The following is a 16683-nucleotide window of genomic DNA, read 5'->3' on the forward strand; positions in this document are numbered from 1 at the left end:
AACTAGATGGAGAAATATACCGTGTTCATGGAGTGGAAGAATCAATATTGTGAAAATGGCTATACTACCCAAAGCAATCTATAGATTCAATGCAATCCCTATCAAGCTACCAACGGTATTTTTCACAGAACTAGAACAAATAATTTCACAATTTTACAAAAAACCTCAAACAGCCAAAGCAATCTTGAGAAAGAAGAATGGAACTGGAGGAATCAACTTGCCTAACTTCAGGTTCTACTACAAAGCCACAGTCATCAGGACAGTATGGTACTGGCACAAAGACAGAAATATAGATCAATGGAACAAAATAGAAAGCCCAGAGATAAATCCACGAACCTATGGACACCTTATCTTCGACAAAGGAGGCAAGAATATACAGTGGAGAAAAGACAACCTCTTTAACAAGTGGTGCTGGGAAAACTGGTCAACCACTTGTAAAAGAAAGAAACTAGAACACTTTCTAACACCATACACAAAAATAAACTCAAAATGGATTAAAGATCTAAATGTAAGACCAGAAACTATAAAACTCCTAGAGAGAACATAGGCAAAACACTCTCTCTGACACAGCAGGATCCTCTATGACCCACCTCCCAGAATATTGGAAATAAAAGCAAAAATAAACAAATGGGACCTAATGAAACTTAAAAGCTTTTGCACAACAAAGGAAACTATAAGCAAGGTGAAAAGACAGCCTTCAGAATGGGAGAAAGTAATAGCAAATGAAGCAACAGACAAAGGATTAATCTCAAAAATATACAAGCAACTCCTGAGCTCAATTCCAGAAAAATAAATGACCCAATCAAAAAATGGGCCAAAGAACTAAACAGACATTTCTCCAAAGAAGACATACAGATGGCTAACAAACACATGAAAGATGCTCAACATCACTCATTATCAGAGAAATGCAAATCAAAACCTCAGTGAGGTACCATTACACACCAGTGAGGGTGGCTACTATCCAAAAGTCTACAAGCAATAAATGCTGGAGAGGGTGTGGAGAAAAGGGAACCCTCTTACACTGTTGGTGGGAATGCAAACTAGTACAGCCACTATGGAAAACAGTGTGGAGATTCTGAAAAAACTGGAAATAGAACTGCCATATGACCCAGCAATCCCACTCTGGGCATACACACTGAGGAAACCAGATCTGAAAGAGACACGTGCACCCCAATGTTCATCGCAGCACTGTTTATAATAGCCAGGACATGGAAGCAACCTAGATGCCCATCAGCAGACGAATGGATAAGGAAGCTGTGGTACATATACACCATGGAATATTACTCAGCCATTAAAAAGAATTCATTTGAATCAGTTCTAATGAGATGGATGAAACTGGAGCCCATTATACAGAGTGAAGTAAGCCAGAAAGATAAAGACCAATACAGTATACTAACGCCTATAGATGGAATTTAGAAAGATGGTAATGATAACCCTATATGCAAAACAGAAAAAGAGACACAGATGTACAGAATAGACTTTTGGACTCTGTGGGAGAAGGTGAGGGTGGGATGCTTCGAGAGAACAGCATCGAAACAAGTATACTATCAAGGGTGAAACAGATCACCAGCCCAGGTTAGGTGCATGAGACAAGTGCTTGGGGCTGGTGCACTGGGAAGACCCAGAGGGATCGGGTGGAGAGGGAAGTGGGAGAAGGGTTTGGGATGGGGAATACATGTAAATCCATGGCTGATGCATGTCAATGTATGGCAAAAACCACTACAATATTATAAAGTAATTAGCCTCCAACTAATAAAAATAAATGGAAAAAAAAGACAGAAAAAAAAAATACATATATATACATATACAAGCAACTCCTGCAGCTCAATTCCAGAAAAATAAAAGACCCAATCAAAAAGTGGGCCAAAGAACTAAACAGACATTTCTGCAAAGAAGACATACAGATGGCTAACAAACACATGAAAAGATGTTCAACATCACTCATTATTAGAGAAATTCAAATCAAAACCACAATGAGGTACCATTTCACGCCAGTCAGGATGGCTGCTATCCAAGTCTACAAGGAATAAATGCTGCAGAGGGTATGGAGAAAAGGGAACCCTCTTACACTGTTGGTGGGAATGCAAACTAGTACAACCACTATGGGGAACAATATGGAGATTCCTTAAAAAACTGGAAATAGAACTGCCATATGACCCAGCCATCCCACTTCTGGGCATACATACCGAGGAAACCAGAACTGAAAGAGACATGTGTACCCCAATGTTCACTGCAGCACTGTTTATAATAGCCAGGACATGGAATGGAAGCAACCTAGATGCCCATGAGCAGATGAATGGATAAGAAAGCTGTGGTACATATACACAATGGAATATTATTCAGCCATTAAAAAGAATACCTTTGATCAGTTCTAATGAGGTGGATGAGGGAGAAGGCATAGGCACCCCACTCCAGTACTCTTGCCTGGAAAATTCCATGGACGGAGAAGCCTGGTGGCCTGCAGTACATGGGGTCGCTAAGAGTTGGACACGACTGAGCGACTTCACTTTCACTTTTCACTTTCATGCATTGGAGAAGGAAATGGCAACCCACTCCAGTGTTCTTGCCTGGAGAATCCCAGGGACGGGGGAGCCTTGGTGGGCTGCCATCTGTGGGGTCTCACAGAGTCGGACACGACTGAAGTGACTTAGCAGCAGCAGCAATGAGGTGGATGAAACTGGAGCCCATTATACAGAGTGAAGTAAGCCAGAAGGAAAAACACCAATACAGTATACTAACGCATATATGGAACTTAGAAAGATGGTAACAATAACCTCATATGCAAGACCGAAAAAGAGACACAGATGTATAGAACAGACTTTTGGACTCTGTGGGAGAAGGCGAGAGTGGGATGATCTGAGAGAATAGCGTTGAAACATGTATATTATCAATTGTGAAACAGATCTCCAGTCCAGGTTTGATGCATGAGACAAGTGCTCAGGGCTGGTGCACTAGGATGACCCAGACAGATGGGATGGGGAGGGAGGTGGGAGGGGGGTTCAGGATGGGGAACACATGTAAATCCATGGCTAATTCATATCAATGTATGGCAAAAACCACTACAATATTGTAAAGTAATTAGCCTCCAACTAATATAAATACATGGAAAAATAAAATAAAAATAAAAATTTCATGGCTGCAGTCACCATCTGCAGTGATTTGGGGACCCCAAAAAAATCTGTCACTGTTTCCATTGTTTCCCCATCTATTTGTCATGAATTGATGTGACTGGATGCCATAAGGCCCATCTCAGCCTACGCTCAGAACTGGTTCAGTCACTTAGACATACATTTGTGGGTCAGAGCAAGTCCTAAGACCGAACTTTGAGTCAGTGGACAAAGAAATGTGCCCCAGCTACAGAGAAGCCATGCTCAGAGATGAAGTAAATGAATCCATGCTCTGAGAGGAAGTAAAAAAAAAAACAACATTATTGTGCATAAATACTACGGTTGACTTCAGCATAGAATCAGGGAGGGAACCATTATTGGTTCTTCAGTTGTGTGAAGTCTGGCCATAATTTCAAATGATACCGCTAGTTGGACCATCCCAGGTGTTCAAATACTAAAATTCCTCTTTATCAGTTGATGACCAGCTGCTGCTTCAAGTCCCTCAAATACCCCCTCTTCTATCCCCATCCCTAGGGAAGCCCTAGGTAGGTTCAGTGAACAGTAATTCATCTATTATGGGAGGTGGTATTGGGTTTGATGCCTGGGTTAGAAAGATCCCCTGCAGAAGGGAATGGCTACCCACTCCAGCATTCTTGCCTGGAGAATTCCATGGACAGAGTAGCCTGGCAGGCTACAGTCCATGGCGCCGCGGAGAGTATACAAGCTTTTTAAGAAGAAAAGAAAATGTCCCAAGTTGGTTCTGTGTTCTTCTGCGCCCTGGTATGACCTTGAATGTCTTTGGAAACAATGTTCACATGGTGTAATTTCAGTCTTCTCTCTAACAGAACCAGAATTGTGTATGCCTCTGAAAATTCCAACCCAGTCATTGCTGCAGGATGTGGCAGGACAAGCAAGAAAAGAGAAAGTGAGGCTACCTCACTACTTGCTGAGTTCCAAGCCCAAGTCTCAGCCTCTTGCAAAGGTAAAACGGACTTGGGAATAAATCTGCCAGAGCCAGTTAGAGTTTTATGTATTCCGGGTTGATTGAAGTTACTGATTTCCAGCCCCAATGTAACTGCTATTTGATATATGAACCATCTCAACATGAAGGGCTTCAGGTCACACAGCGGTAAACCAAGGCAGTGCTTTGCTAGGGCCAACTCATAGGCTCACGAGAGGAATTGTATGAGCCAGTTGTTAAGCCATCACTAGCTTGTAGTTGGCAAGCTTCCGTGGTGGCTCAGTGGTAAAGAACTCACCTGCAGTGCTAGAGACTCGGGTTCAGTCCCTGGGTCAGGAAGATCCCCTGGAGAAGGAAATGGCAATCCACTCCAGTATTGTTGCCTGGGAAGTCCCAGGGACAGAGGAGCCTGGATGGCTACAGTCCATGGGGTCACAGAAAGGTTGGACATGACTTAGCAACTAAATCACAGCCCGTTTGCAGTCAGCCGTGCCTAGAGTTCTTATGCCACAGAAACTTGCAGATGCTACTGATGAAGGTTCTTTTCCAAGAGCCAGTTTACCAGCCCACTGCTGGCTAAGGGGATTGTTTGGCACCCTTCTCATGACTCTTAGGATGAAATCCAGATGACTTAGTGTGACTGCAAAGCGTGCCTCCATTTGCTTCTTTCCTCTCACGCTTTTCCAGACTCATTATACCTCTTGCATTGTGGCCTTCTATTAGTTCTTTCAAAGTACCAAACTCTTCCTCAGAGCCTCTAAGATCCATCTCAGCTGTGTCGGAAAACTTTCCTAGAGCCCACCAACCAAGTTTTGATAGTCATCCTTTAGAAATTTCATGGCAAACTGTGGAGAATGTACTGCAATGTGTATAACTGACATGTGGTAGGAGTGCTTCTCAAACTTTAATGTATATGTGAGTTATCTAGGAACCTTGTTAAAATATAGATTCTGTCTCACTGGGTCTGCTGTGAAGCCTGAGATTCTGCAGTTTTAACAGGCCCCCAGGTGAAGTCAGTTCTGCTGACTTGGGAAATAACCGCATAGGGCAATGGTTCTCAATTTGACTGTCAGCATCGGCAACACCTGAGAACTTGTTATAAGTGCAAATTCATGGGCTCCATCCCAGATGTACTAGTGGAGAAACTTGGGAGGTGGAGTCAGCAATTTGTTCTCAGTAGACGGTGCTCCTCTGCAGAGCAGGTTTCCCTTATCTTTGTAGGCTCTTCCCCTCTGCACCTACCTATTCTCTACTCCAGACATCCCCAACCTCCAGGATCTAATGCCTATTGATCTGAGGTGGAGCTGATGTAATAAGAATAAGAATAAAGTGCACAATAAATGTAATGCACTTGAATCATCCAGAAACCACCCGTATCTACCCCTGCCCCATCTGTGGAAAAATTGTCTTCCATGACACTATTCTGTGGTGCCAGAAAGTTTGGGGACCGCTGCTCTACCCCACCCCATCCCAGACTTACTAATGGAGAAACTCTGGGAGTGGAGTCAGCAGTTGGTGTCTTAACCAGTCCTCCCAGTGGTTCTGATGGAAGTTAAAGTATGATAATCACAGGCACAGAGGGAAGAGCACCAACTTTGGAACCAGGTAAACTTGAGTCTGAAACTTTAGTCTGCCACTTACCACTTCAGCAAGTTATCTGTCTTCCAGTTCTCTGAACTTGAACTTCCCTATCCTTAAAGCCTAAAATACTTCCTTACTGTGCTGTGATAAGGATTACATAGACCATAAATGTTCATTTCCTCCCCTAGCCAAGCAGTTATTTTCCTCCAGTGACAGAGCCTTTATTTACCTGAAATATAATTGACATATGATATTATGTTAGTTTCATTTGTACTACATAGAGATTTGATACTTGCATACATTATGAAATGGTCACCATGAGTCTAGTAACCATCTGTCCCATACAAAGTTATTACAGTATTATTGACCGTATTCCTTATATTACATTCCTGTTCCTTATGTATTTTATAACTGGATGTTTGTACCTCTTAATCCGCTTTACCTATTCCATCCCAACAACCCCTTCCTTTTGGTCAACCACCCATTTGTTTTCTGTATCTGAGTCTATTTTCATTTTGATTTCATTTGATTGTTTTGTTTTTTAGACTCTACATATGTGACATACAATATTGCCTTTCCTTTGAATTATTTTACTTAGTATAATTCCCTCTAGATCCACCCATGTTGTTGAAAATGACAAGACTTCTTTTTTTACAGCTGAGGAATATTCTGTGTGTGTGTGTGTGTATATATATATAAGATATATATATAATATTTGTATATAGTATATATATCACATTTTTTTTCTATATGTCTATTAATGAACATTTAAATATATGTTACTTTCATATCTTGGCTATTATAAATAATGCTACAATGAATATTGGTGTGGATATAATTTTTCAAATTAGTAATTTTATTTTCTTCGGGTAAATATCCAGAAGTAAAATTGCTGGATCATATGGTAGTTTCTGTTAAATTTCCTTTATGCTGTTTTTCATAATGGCTGCCCCAATTTACAATTTCATCAACAGTATATGAGGATTCCCTTTTCTCCACATCCTTGCCAACACTTGTTATTTGCTATCTTTTTGATGATAACCATTCTGATAGGCATGAGGTTGTATCTCGTGGTTTTGATTGGCATTTACCTAATGATTAGTCATGCTGAGCATCTTTTCATGTATCTGTTAGCTATCCTATATGTATGTCTTCTTTGGGGAAAAAAAAGTTTTTTCAGGTCCTCTGTCCAATTTTTAATTGGGTTGCTTAACTTTTTGATGTGAGTTGTTTGAATGTTTTGTATATTTTGGATGCTGCTGCTGCTGCTAGGTTGCTTCCGTCATGTCCGACTCTGTGCGATGCCATAGACGGCAGCCCACCAGGCTCCTCTGTCCCTGGGATTCTCCAGGCAAGAGTATTTTGGGTATTAACCCTTTTATCTGATATATTGTTCACAAATATCCTTTCCCATTCAGTACTGCAATGCATAATTTGTTGATAGTTTCCTTTACTATGCAAAAAGTTTAGTTTGTTGTAGTCTCATTTGTTTATTTTTGTTTCTCTTACATGAAGAAGCAGATAACAAAAAAAAAGTTACTAAGATTGATGCCAAAGAGCATATTGTTTATGTTTTATTCTAGGAGTGTTATAGTTTCAGGTCTTGTATTTAAGTATTTAATACATTTTATGTATTATTTTTGGATATGATGTGAGAAAGTAGTCCACTTTGATTATCTTGCATGGAGCTGTCCAGTTTTCCCAACACCATTTGTTAAAAAGGCTATCTTTTCCTGTTGTAATTCTTGCCTTTGTCATAGACTAACCATAAAAGCATTTGTTTATTTACAAGCTTCACCATTATATAATGTCCTTATTTGTCTCGTTACCGTCTTTAGGAGCTAGTTTTCCTGAAGTAAGTATTGCTACTCTGACTTTCTTTTTGTTTCCATTTGCATGGAATACCTTTTTCCATCCCTTCACTCTCAGTCTGTGTCTTTAAATCTGAAGTGAATCTCTTGTTGGCAGCATTTATATGGGCCATGATTTCTATCTATTAAACCACTTTCTGTCATTTGATTGGAACATTTAGTACATTTACATTGAAGTAATAATTGATAGGTATGTACTTATAAACATTTTGTTCATTTTTTTTCATGTGTTTATAGTTCTTTTTTTGTTCATTCTTCTCTTAGCCTCTTCCCTTTGGTTACTGTTTTTAGTGTTATGTTTGGATTCCTTTCTCTTTTTTGTGTGAGTATATTTTATAGGTTTGTGGTTACCATGAGGTTCATATGTTATAACATATAACCATACATATATATACACACACATGATTATTTTAAGTTAATAATCTCCTGGGTTTGAATGCATTCTAACAACTCTTCATCTCTCCCCTTACACACACACATTTTATGTTTTGATGTCAGCTGTGTTACATCTTTTTGTTTTCTGTACCCCTTAACTCCTCACTGTGAATATATATAATTTTACTGCTTTTATCCTTTAACCTTCTATCCTGCTGGCTTTACAAGTGGTTGATCTACTACCTTTACTATGTATCTGTCTTTATCAGTGAGATTTGTCCTTGCATAATTTTTGTAATTATACTTGTGGCCTTTTCTCTTAGAGAAGTCCCTTTAACATTCATGTAAAGCCAGTTTAGTGGCACTGAACTCTCTTAGGTTTGTCTGCAAAACTCTTTATCTCTCTTTCAAACATGAGGGATAGCCCTACCAAGTAGAGTATTCTTGATTGTAGATTTTTCCCTTTCATCACTTTGAATGTATTATGTCCCTCTTTTCTGGTCTGTACAGTTTCTGTTGAAAAGTCAGCTGATAGTCCTATGGTAGTTTTCTTGTACATAATTAGTTGCTGTTCTCTTCCTTCTTCAAGATTCTCTCTTTGTCTTTAATTTCTGGCATTTTAATTAATTTGTCATGGAATGGGCCTTTTACGGTTAGTCCTGTTGGGGACACTCTGTGCTTCCTGGACCTGAATGTCTGGTTTCTCCTCCCAGGCTAGTGACATTTTCAGTTATTATTTCTTCAAGTAAGTTCTCCGCCCGCTTTTCTCTTCTCCATCTAAGTCCCCTGTGTGCAAACGTTAGTATGCTTGATATTGTCCCAGAGGTCTCTTAAACTATCTTTATTTATTTATTTTGCTTTTTTCTTTTTTTCTGTTCAGCTTAGGTGATTTTTACTACTGTGTTCCAGGTTGCTGATCCACTCCTCTGTATCATCCAAACTACTGTTTTGTTTCTAGTGCAATTTTTATTTCAGTTACTGTATTCTTCACCCCCCGGCTATTGTTTTTTATAACTCTTTGTTGAAATTTCCACTGTATTTATTCATTTGTCTCCTGAGTTTAGTGAGCATCATTATGATCTTTATCTTGAAGACTCTATTGGCTGGATTGCTTACCTCCACTTTGTTTCGTTCTTTTTCTGAGGTTATGTGTTGTTCCTTTGTTTGGAACATATTCCTGTGTCTCCTCATTTTTCCCAGTTCCTTTGTTTATTTCCATGTGTTAAGTAGGTTGGTTACACTGTCTGATCTTGTAGAAGCAGCTCATGTAGGAGATGTCCCATGGGCCCAGCATCCTTTTTCCCTCTGGTCACCAGAGCTGTGTAGTTGAGGGGTGTCCTTATGTGGGCTGCATGAGCCTTTCTGTTGTGGTAGGGCCTACTGCTGTGGGCATGCTGGAGGCAAAAGGGGCCCTGACTCAGTTGTCTGCAAGGCTGTGCCTTGTGTGGTGACTAAAGGCTGGTTGTAGGGCGGGGGAGGCTTGCTGCATGGTTTGCTGTGTGGCCTGGGGGCGGGGTATGTGTGTAGAGCCAGAGCCTTTTTATTATCTTGCATGCTAAGTTGCTTCAGTCATGTCCAACTCTTTGCGACCCTATAGGCCATAGCCCACCAGGCTCCTCTGACCATGAGATTTTTCAGGTGAGAGTACTGGAGTGGGTTGCCATTACCTCCTCCAAGGGATCTTCCCAACCCAGGGATCAAACATGAGTCACTTATGTCTTTATTATCTTGGGAATGGAAAAGAGAACCATTTTATTATGTTTTATTGCTTTTTTTCTTTTTCAATGAAGGGGCAAGATTCTGTTGGAGGAAGAGTGAGAACATCTTCTGTGGCATCTGCTGCCATTAATAATATAAATGCATCTCCCTTTGGATTCCATCTTCTCCCACCCGCAGTGAAATTTGGAGTGCTCGAAGAAGGACACACCTATGCCACCACTGTAAAGCTCAAGAATGTTGGAGTAGACTTCTGCAGGTGAGGCCAAGGCTCCAGGTGTATGCTCGGATCACCTTCCCTTGCTCTGTGACTTTTCTTTGGTAGCCTACATCAGTGAATGCTTATTGGACTGAACTGTAATTACACCTGAACTCTTGAATCTTAGCATCATTCATTCAGTCATTTACCAATTCATCCATTCACTCATTCTTCAACAAATAAGTATTTCCCAAGCTTCAATTATATAGTAGGTATTTCTTTATATGCTGCTCAGTCATGTCCAACTCTTTGTGACCCTTTGGACTGTAGCCCACCAGGCTCCTCTGCCCATGGGATTCTCCAGGCAAGAATACCGAAGTGGTTTGCCGGTTTGATAACCTCCAGGGATCTTCCCAATTCGAGGGTTGAACCCACATATCCTGCATTGCAGGCTGATTCCTTACTGCTGAGCCATCAGGGAAGACCCATTTATTTGCCTTACTATTAATGATTATTCTTACTTTAGTAGGAGCACCTCAAGACCTGATATGTCCCAGAAAAAAATCAAAGAGAAGTTGTACAAGTGTTACAATAAATAATACACAAAACAATAACTAATGTGGAAAACTTGAAAGTCCATTTCTCAAATCTACTACCAACTATAACACCAACTAATATTTGTTGACACTCTGTGATCTAAACATAATTTTAATTATGTTAATTCTGCATGATTGAGGCAAAAAGGAAAAAATTAACCCTTAATCATCAAGGTCACTTTGACTCTAATGATGTGACTTGAAATTAATAGCAAATAACTTAACTCACAGTCTGTATTCCCAATAGAAAATATACCCTATCTGGCATGAAGTGACAAGAAAGTCACTTCAGTCCTTCATTTCCAGGTCAAAACCAATAGAATCTTAGAGCGTGTAGAGATCTTGGAGACTGTTATGATATAAAGGAACTGAGTAACTTGTCTTAAAAGGTCTTATAGGCTTCAGCAAGGGTAGATCTCCGATCCCCTGAGGGCCAGTTCGTTGGAGCACCTTGCTTTATCAACACAGCTGTGGTCACTGCTTCTTGTAGGAAATCAGTCCTTCCCTTTGGGTGCATGTATCATACATCTATTCCAAGACAATTCCCAATTACAAAATTTCCTCTGTGCTATTTTGTAGTAAGCATCAGAATTGTGGGGAACTTTACCCCCATAAAAATGGGACACACGTATATTTCAGAATGCAGAGTTATTCTCAGTGTCACTAACAAGTTCTTTGAGAGCATTTATGATTCTGGACTCAGGATTGGAAGTTAGACAGCACATAGCTACAGGAGCATCTGATTGAGAAGATCACTGTCCCATTTTAGTTGAGGCATGTCCTCAACTTCAGGGATCATGTTCACTTCCTTGGAAAAAACTTGATGAGGACATCACACCACCAGATCAGACATCATTGCTTTTTGGGGTTGTTGCCACAAAATGGGTGGGAAGAAATAGTCAACCTCAAACTTCGTTAAACTCACCCAAGGAGACCCTGTGTGTCCAGTACAGAATTTTAGTTTTATACATTTCACTCCTCAGCTTGTTCAGTTCAGCCACTACAGGGCAGATAGCAAAGCGGATGGTAGAGGAAACCCAGTTGGGGTCAACATGGAGATAGACTGCCCTTGGCATTTTAATTTACTCCAGGTCTTTAACCTTCAGGCAGAGCCCACAAACCACAGGAAGGGGAAGAGATCAACAAGTACCATGTGTGAGTCCAGGGCTTTTCAAGTTCTCCTACGTTTTCTGAGCCTTTTCTGTTTCTCTTCTCGCCAAACATGCAAACCCCATACCACGACAGAGCAAGACTGGCTCCCACGCTCCACTGCTTTCCAAAAGAGCCTTTATTCTTCAGCTTAATGATCTGGCAGTCAGCATTTGTGTTCATGCTGGCGGCTACGCTGCAGTGCGCACGCCAGCCAAATATTCACAACCCTCTGCCCAGGCCCAAGCTGCTCGTCAGCATCCGATAACAAAGGGTTGAAACCCGGCTTGGAGTCAGTTTGACGCCGATGAAAACTGTTGGAAAGGCAGTTGTGAAACAGGCCCCAGATTCTCCTTCCAACTGGATATTAGACTGTTTTTCTACTAGTCTGGACCCCACTTCTCCCGTGTAGCCAATATTAACACCTTCCTGATTTTATTACTTCCCAGTTCATTTGTGCTCATGTTTTTCATTATGGCATCAATTTAGTCCCATCTTTTTTTCCTGGTAGGTTTAGGGTGAAGCAGCCGCCACCCAGCACTGGACTGAAAGTGACTTACAAATCTGGACCCGTAAGTCCATGTGTGTGTCCGTATGTGTGTGCATACAGATATGTATATGTTTCCAGTGAAGTGAGCTCTTATGCCATTCCACCAATTTGGTTTAAGCCATTTATAAGTCGACTTTTTCTAGTATCATAAGCAACAGGTTCTTGGCACTGGTACACTCTCTGACCGTTGTTACTTATTTCTTGTAACAACCATAAGCACTCCTCTGCGTAAGTAGAATTAAACTTCCAGCTATGGAACCATTTCTGAAGTTCACTGCACTTGCCCCAATACTGCAGTTCTATACAGTTGTCTGAAAATACCTTTAAAAAATTAAAATATGATTTAACATGCATTTGGTAAACTGACTACCTAAAGATACCCTGTGACAAATCCTTCTGCAAAGTGAAAAGTCATTGGAAAAAATAAATACTTCATTCTTTACATTTTATGTAAATCTGGCCTGCTCTCCTGGTATTTGTCAGAGAATAGTAATGACATATTAAGAAATAGTACCATATTTAAATTAACCATCTGTCTCATTTCTCCAAAAATCTCTGAAAATGTGAATTTTAAAATGTCAAACTGTTCTGATTTTATTTGATACATTATATTTAGTATAAAAGGTGTATTGCCGCTTACTTCAAAATATAATTTCAGAGGTATAGTATGATTAAACAAGAGGTTATCTCAAAATATAATAAAATCACACTCATCAACCTTGACTTTTATCTCTTGGTCAGTGTATCATCTTTTGCTTTAACACTCTCTTGCTTTGACAAGAGTGTTAACAAGCTTTGAGCTCCTCCCATATGCCAGCGATAGTGCCAGGCTACAAGAGATGTTAAAAATGAGTGAGACACATAAGTATACAAAGCAGGCACATGGCAGGCACTCAAGAGATGTGTGACTGAGTAACAGATGGTATAAGGAAGACTGGTAGATAAATGAACCATTCATCGGCGATGGGGACTTCACAGGCTCATGGAACTCTAAGCGAGTGCATCCAGTCCCATAACCAGCACATTGTGCTGACTGAATCCCGAGATCTTAAAGCAGTCACAGTTGCTATGTGTTGACACAGAAGAATCGGTTGGCTGTAGCACAAAGTCAGTTGCTTTCTTATAACTGGGCCTACCAAGCAGCTCTGTGATGCTGTTGGTTAATCCTCTGCACCTTGCTTTCCTCATCTATAAAAGAAGGAGCTTAGACTGATCATTTCTTAGCCCTCTTGCAGCTCCAATATCTTATGATCTATAAAACAGTAATATGCCGGCTGCAATTCCAAAACAGAAATCCTTTTGGGGCTTCAATCCACTAATTTACGAGTACCTCTCTGAAACACTTCATCACTGTCCCATGTCAGAATTTCAGAATCTGCACAACATAAAGCAAAAACACAGTTAAAGCAAGCTTTTCTCCCACTGTTCTGGGAAGTTAGCAAATCTTTTTCATTTTAAGTAGGGATTAGGCCAAAACCCTAAATGACTGCTAGATCAACCTTTATACATACTAAAAACCCAAACTCACTCTATACCTTTTTTCTTTCTGATGGTAGTTTTGGCTCTGGCAGAAAAATGTAGCCTATAGACTTGTCTGTATCTAAATCTCACCCCTGTTCAGCTTGGTTCACTGCCAGCACTACATGAATGCACTCCAACCCGGGTAGACCTGTGTTATGGCAGCCCTCCAGCTCCCCTCGTGCAGCGTCATCCCCCAGCCCAGCTCCGATTGTTGGGCTTGGAGGGCTGAGGGCCTGGTTCTCAGAAGCTGCTGGATACCCTCCAGCGTGTAGACGTCCACAAACACTGCATTGAAAAAACTGAAACGTTTTTCAATTCTATTATTTATAAAACCCAATTGAAGAAAAAAAAGTTATATTCATACCTAATTGCTTTCTATGTGGTAGTTTCTGATTTATTTTTTCCAGATAACCGTTCTCACATTGGCTTTTTAACCTACCTCCTAGGGAGGTGGCTTCTAAACGTAAACAACCCTTTCTTTCCTGACTTAGTGTTCTTTTCAGGGGACAAGGCAAGAAGCCCATTCCTTGCTGTGTTTCTCCTTCATAATATATCAGGTTTCTTTTTTGCTGATACATCCTCTTCCATGTATCTTTCAGATCTAACCAGTTTGGCATTTAAACTAATTCTGTCTCCCTCTACTGGCTTTGCCATGTTACAAGTCCTACAGTGGGAATATGATAAACCATGGGGCATGGGCACAGGAATTGTGGGATTCACCCAGTCGCTTAAATTTAAGATTAAATTTATGCTTACCTTTGATTAAATTTATCTTTGTTTACAGAGATGACAATAAATAGAAGCTTGCTACTGATATTCAAGAAATAACACAATTACAGACATCATAAACGTTTGCCCCCAGCACCCTGGCATTTAGTTTCCTCATGCTTTTTCCTAAATGGCACCTGACTTTCTCCTTCAATTTATCCTGGGTCCTACTTACTCAATGGAAATGTACCTAACTGATCCATGAAGTAATTCTTCTAAATGCCAGAACAGCAGCATTCGTTTGTGCCAAATTGATAGATGAGGAAGCTAGGTTAGAGAGTTTGAATAACTTGCTCAAAATCATGTTAAAATTTTGAACTTCTGTATGTCTGATTCTAAAGCTCCATTGTGCATTTCAGGTGGCAGCTGGTTTGCAGGCAGACCTGAAAGTGGAATTATTTGCCATGGCTGTTGGGGAGGATGGCGCCAAGGGATTGGCACGTATCTCTCACAAAATAGAGATTATGACTGAGCATGATGTCCTGTTCTTACCTGTGGAAGCAAATATCCTTTAAAGTTCAATTTGAGTCACCACATATAGTGTAAAAATTACATTTGAGCAAGGAGAACACAGAAGTCAAAATGGTGTTACCTAATCCCCTCACATCTTCCCTCTGTAGCTTCATTTATTCTAGTTTAAAAACCACAGAGTTAAATTTCTTAGGACAAAGACTTGTGTCTTCATTCATTTTTGAATGCACCTGGCAAAGTGCCTGACACATAGTACACGTAACTTTAAGTTGGATAAATCTCAATATTATTGGCCATCTCTGGAGTATCAAACAATCAGAAATTTTTTAAAAAGCAAGTCTTTTTCTTAAGGAAAAAACCTGGTCATCTTTTTGGGGGATAGGAGATACCTTATTATAGAAACCAAATGAATAGGCACTGAATTACACACACATTCCTTTAAATTGGTATCTCCTGTATATATATACAGATACCAAAAACCTATTATATGCAATGTACTATATGAAATATTTTATCAAATATAAAAGTGAAAATTGAACTCTGTCTTAAAAAGCTACATAAGCTGGTAGCAGGAATAAAATTTTCACACTTGATTCCTGTATTGTAACTCCAGTAGTATGAATCATATACTACTTTGTGTTATACGTATATCTATTTGATACTTGAGCTGGGTCTTATAGAATACAAAAACTTTTGATGAAAAGAGACTTAAAATAGGAAGAATGAACAAAACTAGCAATAGGAAAGCTCCAATTGTTCAGGAGGGTAAGCAGGGAGTTCAATTTGTTGAGAGCTTAGAGTATTAGTAATATAGTGGCAGCAATATCCAAAAGAAGGTTAAAGGATAATCAAGAGCAGAGCTGAAGTGTTAATCTTGGCAAGGGAGAGTCAAGATGACCAAGGGTCTAGACATTCTGAGGTGAAAGAGAAATTAAGGGAAATTGTGTCAGATGATCTTGATTGCAATAGAAGTGGAGTTGTATTCATTTGTTTATGGTCTTCCCAGGTGGTTCAGTGGTAAAGAACCTGCCTGCCAATGCAAGAGACTCAAGAGATGCAAGTTCAATCCCTGGGTCAGGAAGATATGCTGGCAACCCACTCCAGTATTCTTTCCAGGAAAATCCTATGGACAGAGGATCCTGGTGGGCTACAGTCCAAGGCGTCGCAGAGTCAAATATGACTTAGCAACTGAGCATGCATTTTCATTCTTTCAAAGATCATAAGTGTCCCTAATGTGCTAGGCATCAGGGATACAGCAATGAACAAGAGACAAATCTCTGCCTTTATGTAGCTTACATTCCAGTAGGAAGACAGACAATAGACAAAATAAGTGAATTGTGGACTCTAATGGTAATAAGTACAATGTACGAAATAGAAAATGTAACATAGGAAAGGAAGTACATGGAGAAGGAAATGGCAACTCCCTCCAATATTCTTTCCTGGAAGATCTGATGGACAGAGGAGCCTGGTGGGCTACAGTCCATGGGGTTGCAAAGAGTTAAACATAACTTAGAGACTAAACAACAGCAACAGCATAGGAAAAGAAGTACAGGGAGCGTTAAGGACTGAAATTTAAAATGAGTAGTCAGGAAAGACCTCCCTCAGAAGGATTTCCCCCCTCTGGGAATTATGTCCTCTTCATACAAGTTATTAGATGCTGAATCTAATAACTGACTAACTGAATCCCTGCTGCTGATCACAGAAATTAAATCATTCTGCATTTATTCTAATAAAATTTCTATTTCCTTGCTTACGATTAGAGACCATCTGTCTGGCACATAGAGATGGGAAAAGAGTTTTACTAAATCTTTAGTCTAC

The 16683-nt window shown here is 40.1% G+C and overlaps 1 protein-coding gene across 1 annotated transcript in view; it reads left to right on the forward strand.

Moving 5' to 3' along the window:
• SPAG17 (sperm associated antigen 17) overlaps positions 1-16683 on the forward strand; it is a 232357-nt gene that overhangs the window by 214998 nt on the left and 676 nt on the right. Inside the window, exons 44-47 of the mRNA XM_043459617.1 lie at positions 3953-4089; positions 9686-9870; positions 12067-12127; positions 14754-14898. Of these exons, the coding sequence (XP_043315552.1) occupies positions 3953-4089; positions 9686-9870; positions 12067-12127; positions 14754-14898 (528 nt within the window). The remainder of the gene's footprint in view (positions 1-3952; positions 4090-9685; positions 9871-12066; positions 12128-14753; positions 14899-16683) is intronic.

Source organism: Cervus canadensis, chromosome 2 (genome assembly GCF_019320065.1).
Source record: "Cervus canadensis isolate Bull #8, Minnesota chromosome 2, ASM1932006v1, whole genome shotgun sequence".
Classification (NCBI taxonomy): domain Eukaryota; kingdom Metazoa; phylum Chordata; class Mammalia; order Artiodactyla; family Cervidae; genus Cervus; species Cervus canadensis.